This window comes from Paramisgurnus dabryanus, chromosome 5 (assembly GCF_030506205.2).
Source record: "Paramisgurnus dabryanus chromosome 5, PD_genome_1.1, whole genome shotgun sequence".
NCBI lineage: Eukaryota > Metazoa > Chordata > Actinopteri > Cypriniformes > Cobitidae > Paramisgurnus > Paramisgurnus dabryanus.
Genome location: NC_133341.1, coordinates 45,145,824 through 45,151,823, shown reverse-complemented (window position 1 = coordinate 45,151,823; position 6,000 = coordinate 45,145,824). Strand labels below are relative to the sequence as shown.

Genomic DNA, 6,000 nt, shown 5'->3' with positions numbered 1-6,000 from the left:
TTAGTGTTATAAATGCATACAATTTTTCTGTCATCAAAGAGGAGCTTCAAAAATACCAAAACTGATCTAAAGATTTTTAATGGTAAGATAAGTGTGCTTTAAATGTCCATAAAAATCTGAGAAAAAAGCTTTGTTGTGTAAAATGACTTGATTAGAGACACTTAGAAACCAATTAATATATACATGGAAAGACATGTCGCTTGACAAGAGGAAATGCCCCAATCGAAATGCAAACAAAGGTCAAACATTGCGAGTACATGCAGGTGCCAGATTGGATGTCAGTTCTCACACTTGTGGTGCCAGCATTGAGTGTGGGAAGTGTTTCGGCATGTCCACACACAACTCCAATTATCTCCTTATCATGACCACTACCTCCACAGGCTCGTTTTCATTGGCCCTCGGGTCACACCGCACCTCCAGTTATTTCCCCTACACTCTCATCTCACCTGCAGACTTTTACAAGCTGACACAAATGCATAAACACACACACATACAAGTGTTTATAAAATACCAAAAGGATTTGAAAGAAAAACTTTGCCTGTAGGTGCTAAAATATGCAGGTCACACCCTTTGCTTACTGTCTACACAAATATGCCAGTTTTCTTATTCGTTACACAACAGAGAGACCAAAACATACACTTTCTTTTAATAAAACTATCCGTTTATGGCTTTAGGGGCCAGAGATTAGAAACAGTATTTACACAGATTAACACAAATGTTTTGAGGCGGGAGGATGTGATGAAATAAATGATGCATGAAAGGTGCAATGTGGGAGTTTTAGCGGCATCTACAGGTGCGACCAACGGCTCAGTCCACAGCTCACCCCTCCCTTTCGAAACGCATAGAGAAGCTACGGTAGCTGCAACAGGACAAACATGTAATCATCTAAAACTCCATTCACATAGAGCTTTGGTCCCAGAAAATACCCGGAAAATTGCCAGACAAGCGTCTGTGTGAACACAAACATGTCCCGTATATCTTCTGGGATCGTTGCCGGAAAGAGGACCTAGTCCTTGGAAGTTTACCGAAAGTTACGTTTGTTCCACGAAAGCTGTTTGTTTATGTTACTGCTGAAACCGTCTGTAGAACGTTTCATCGGACGCACGTGTGGTGGTGCGATACGCGTCTGGTCCGAGTCTGGTTACTTCCGGTTTCAGTTTTTTTTTATGGTCTGACTAGTTGCTAAACCGAACTCTTGAACAAATACCTCGTCAAAAGTAACAAATGTTTTGGTTTCCTAGGTAATCTAAGTGTTGTTTATTTTGAATTTACCAGAAGTTACGTGTTGACCACAAAAGCCGCTTGTTTATGTTGTTACTACTGAAACCATCTATAGAACAGTTTATTCGTTTAGGGCTACTGTAGAAACATGGTGTCTGTGGTGTGTAGATAAAAACGGGTCATTTTAAGCTAATAAAAACTGTGCAGTTCATTATGTTAGGTCTTATATACGGTTTCATCGGATGCACATGCGGTGATGCGATCAAACGTCTGAGGCGCACTAAGGACAGTTTCACATTTGGTGCGATTGCCTGGTCCGAACCCGAGTTCGATTGCTCCCCCCTCCCCATGCCCCCCATGGACTGTGTTCACATATTATTTTTGCATCCGAACCGCGGTACGCTTGCATCATCAAGCTGCAGCCGGCGCGTTCTCATGTTGCTTGGCAACCGCTGTAAACGAGAAGACGACAAGTGTGATTGACTAACTGCAAGCAGAGAGATGATTTCTAAATTGCCTCCGCAAAAATTGACGTCGGCGGACAGACCGCGTTGTCATCGAAACGACTTTAGTATGTTTGCGGCAGACAGACGAAAGTGCGTTTCTGTATTATTTCTTTGAAAACAAAACCAAAGGTTTAAAAAAAAGGTTTAAAAAAATAAGAACAAAACTCAAGCAAGCATTCTATGCATTTTGTTGTCAAGGTAAGTGCACGCACACAAACAAACATGTCTGTTTTGGTGGGACATTCCATATAATACGTAATTAACAGCGGTTCACTTCCGCGATTTGGTACGATTGCGCTCACATTAGCAGCGAACCGATCTGGAGTTCACATGAAACGAACCCCAGACCACCCTTTTTAAGCGGACTCGAGTACGTTCCGCGGGTGCGCACCCGAGTTCGGAAGACAGCGTTCACATCATCCAAATGTACCGAACTCTGATGTCAATCAAACCCGGGTGCGCACCAAAAGTGCTAATGTGAAAACGCCCTAAGTGAATCTGTGTGACATCATTTCTTGTTGACGTTCGAAGTGTTGTCAAACAAAATGGAGCGTAGCTAACTCCTCCCCTCCCCCTCATTTCTGTGCTTTCTGTAAGAGTCCTGAACGCATCCAACCCCCCTCCCAAATCATTCTTGTCGTTTATTGGCTGGAACACTTAGTTAGGTTCCGTGGTGGTAGGTTTGACCACTTTGTTTTTGTTGCAATTTGTGGAACCTGGGCTGTCTACAGAGACTGCATTTTTTACAGTGTGTTCGGGACAGGCAGCTAGCAGATAGTGAGGAGATGTTTACTGTATGCAACAAAAAAATGTATTGCCTAAAATGCGTGAATTTGCTTAGAGCACCTTTAACTACTGGTCGCTGTTTGTTTAATGATCTGACTAGTTGCTAAACTGAACTCTGGAACAAATACCTTGTCGAAAATAACAAATGTTTTGGTTTCCTAAACACGAGGGATGCTTGGCAGCCGGTCTGTAGTTAAGATTGTATACATGTAGTACACATTTTACACAGTAACGTTAGCTCAGTGTAGTTTTTGATACCCTTTAGCTATGATTTGATCAATATGTTGTTTATTTTGCTTGTTATCGGAAATAAATATTCTAAAATGACTTAGTTGTTATTGATTCTAAAGGGGGTCGCACACCGGACGAGAAGCACCAAGCCGTGCCGCATCATGTCGCGTCTAGGACAACTCAGAGGTATCGTACACCAGAAGTGCACTTTAAATACCGAGAGCTTAGTCAGATAGCGTCTACTTTAAAATGCTAAATATACGGTAGCAGCCAATGTTAATCGTTAATGATTTGGGACACATATGATGTTATTTAATGTTAAACTTTGTAAGTGGTCTGTGGCGTGACAGGAATTGGAGCAACTTCCTGAGTCGTAGCTGAGCACCGCGGACAGGCGCCACCTGTCGGCGCTGGTGTGCGTATACTCATAGAAAACAATGTGTTCGTTTTTTTAAGAACGCCGTGGCACTTAGCTGCGCATCCGGTGTGCGACCCCCCTTTAGCAGAGTTTACCGAAGTTATGTGTGTTAAAGTCATTTAGTTTATGTTGTTACGGCTGAAATCGTTTATACACCACTGATAATATTGCATTTGTGTCAAGAGATCCTTCTAAAAGTCCTACATTGCACCTTTAAATTCACATCGAAATGTATAATATTTATGATAAGCCATATTCCTTGCTGCGCTTCACAGCTGTAAAGCTCTGAGACTTTCCAGATTTGTGAAAAGTTAATAACCTTTGTGTATAGTGGTTCATTACATGTGCTATTACACCACTATACCACTTTAAAAAAAAAGATAACAGCAATTTGATTTTCTAGGTCACTGGAGAAGCAAGTATGATCTCACTAGAGATCTCACCTCTTAATTAAATTAAGACCCCATTCCGTTTTTAATTTTCATACTTTAATCATAATACTGGCTTGGCACAACAGCTCTGACTAGTTAAACCCATCCTGTTGTGTCTATGCAACAACTTCAACACCTGGGCACAGTTTATCATTAACCAGAGCTCATGCAACTCAAACTGGGGAAAGTCTGTAGTCTTAAAGAGATAGCTCACCTAATTTGTTTCTAAACAAACAGATCTGGTGCACTGTTGATTTCCTTGGTATTATTTTTTTTACTATGGCAGTCAATGGTGCTCCAGATCTGCTTGCTTTTACATTTTTTTTAAAGAAATGTATACAAATGGAACAACTTGAGGATGAGTAAATTATAACTTTTTAGTATTATCAAATTAGTATTTTCATCTTTGGGTGAACTGTCCCTTTAAAAATGCATCTTCAGTTTAGATAGTAGACTGTACATGTTGCAACTAGAAGAGTTTTACAAAAAGTGCAATGGCATCGAGTCAAAACATTTCATCAAATATAATGTAAGTTTTGCAATGAACGAAACTAATATTTGCACAACAATTTGTCCACCAAACTCACTTCAACATTTAAGCATACAACTTCAGAAATGTTTGTAAGGTCAAGAAAAACATTTTAGTGAAGTAACCCTTAACTTTTGAAGACTTAATTGTATACAGTATTAATACATGAATGGATGGAAAGATTGTATTGCAGTTTAAATACACACCATCGTGTTTAAAATGAGTACCGATGATTTTCCCGCTTGTTTGTTTTGACAAACCAAGTTTAAAAGGAGGGCGTGTTTTTCCCACTGCAGCTTCTGAAAGTTTGTCAAGTAAATGCGCGCTCGTGTGGCACTCTGGAGGGAGCGCGCGCCTCTGGATGAGAAGAACTCATTCACACAACTCGCACCGCTCGAGCAGCATCGGGAAGACGCTACAAGTGTCGTTTTTGGATATATTGAATTATCTTTTAAACCTTCGTGATTTATTTCCTTTTCCCGAAGAGACCCAATGTTGGATATATGTTAAGTCGCGTGGATATCCCACAACTATCCATAAGAAGGAATGCATCTTTTCCTCGTGCAACTAATTCTTTTGATATCGCCCATTACTTTGACGCAAGGTAGGTTTCGTTAGTTGAGTTTTTACTTTCAACACAACCAAACACTTGACTGAGTTAACAACGCGTTTATTTCTGTCACATATTGCGCATCAAACGCATTGTTTGAGGAGAAATCACTTGTTGTTGGGCATTGATGTTATTTTAAGTTACGGAAAAAGAAATAGTTAAATAAACCAGTAGTGATAAAACATGTACTCAATGTTATACACAAATGTACTATTATCACTACATGGAAAATACTGTAGTATATAGTATTTACTAAAGAAAACTTTACTGTAGTATACTGTAGCATATTATAGTAATTTACTATAGTATCATGAACTGATGACTTAAGAGAATTGATAAACTTGTAACAACTGTAGTAGCATATATCTTATTTACTATGGTAAGATATTCAAAATCAATAAACTGTAGCATCCAGTACAGTTTACTATAGTAAATATTATGTATACTACAGTATTTTTTCATGTGAGTCTCACCATACAACCAGTAACCGTAGTTACTTTAGTAAAAATATAGCAATACAAATGGTAGTCAATCTGCCAAAGAACTATGGTTAATACACTTTTACTATAATAAAACAATAGTTTTATAGTGAAGACCATTTGAAGCATATCACTCCAGATGATAGAAAAGTGAACTCGCAAGAGCTTTTCTGATTCGTTGTCTCGTTCATTTTAAGATAGGTCTCAGCCTCAGGTTATTGACTCACATGCACAAAGGCAGCACGAGCTGAGTTTGAGTGAAGTTTCACTTTAAGTCTTTTACAGCCCAATGCTACCAACCAAATATAGTTCATTCCCCGGACCAGCTGCCGGGTGAAGAATGCAGCGCTGTCAGGTCCCTCTGTCCACAAACATCACTTTAGGGTGTTAGGAGTCACACTTTCTCACCGGATTCTGTCCTGTGTCTTACTAACTCTTGCCCAGGTTGCAAAAATGTAACACTTTCAAGAACTTGCCTAATTACAATGTGTTTGTAACAACAGTAGCGATTGTTTGTTTGTATATTAGTTTTTAATTAGTTGCAACTCTAAATAGAAATGTATTACTCTGTTTTCCAGGCCTGGAATGTTTGGAAAAATGTCTGAACGGTGGTACGTGTGAACTTAATCCAGATGGGAGAGGAGAATGCAAGTGAGTAAACAGAGTTCAATTGCTGTGTCTGAACCGTAGCACTACCATTAAGAAATATAGAGCGGGCCCAATACAGTGCCTTGAGGTTTTCACCTGATCCAAAAGTTTCGATTTTTTTAGTAATGCATAAACTTTAGG

The 6,000-nt window shown here is 39.5% G+C and overlaps 1 protein-coding gene across 1 annotated transcript in view; it reads left to right on the top strand.

The window, feature by feature from the left end:
- Window positions 1-4,449: 4,449 nt before the first annotated feature.
- The window catches only part of notch1b (notch receptor 1b), a 56,186-nt gene continuing 54,635 nt past the window's right edge, over window positions 4,450-6,000 (top strand). Inside the window, exons 1-2 of the mRNA XM_065284368.2 lie at window positions 4,450-4,726; window positions 5,790-5,862. Of these exons, the coding sequence (XP_065140440.1) occupies window positions 4,669-4,726; window positions 5,790-5,862 (131 nt within the window). The 5' untranslated portion in view covers window positions 4,450-4,668. The remainder of the gene's footprint in view (window positions 4,727-5,789; window positions 5,863-6,000) is intronic.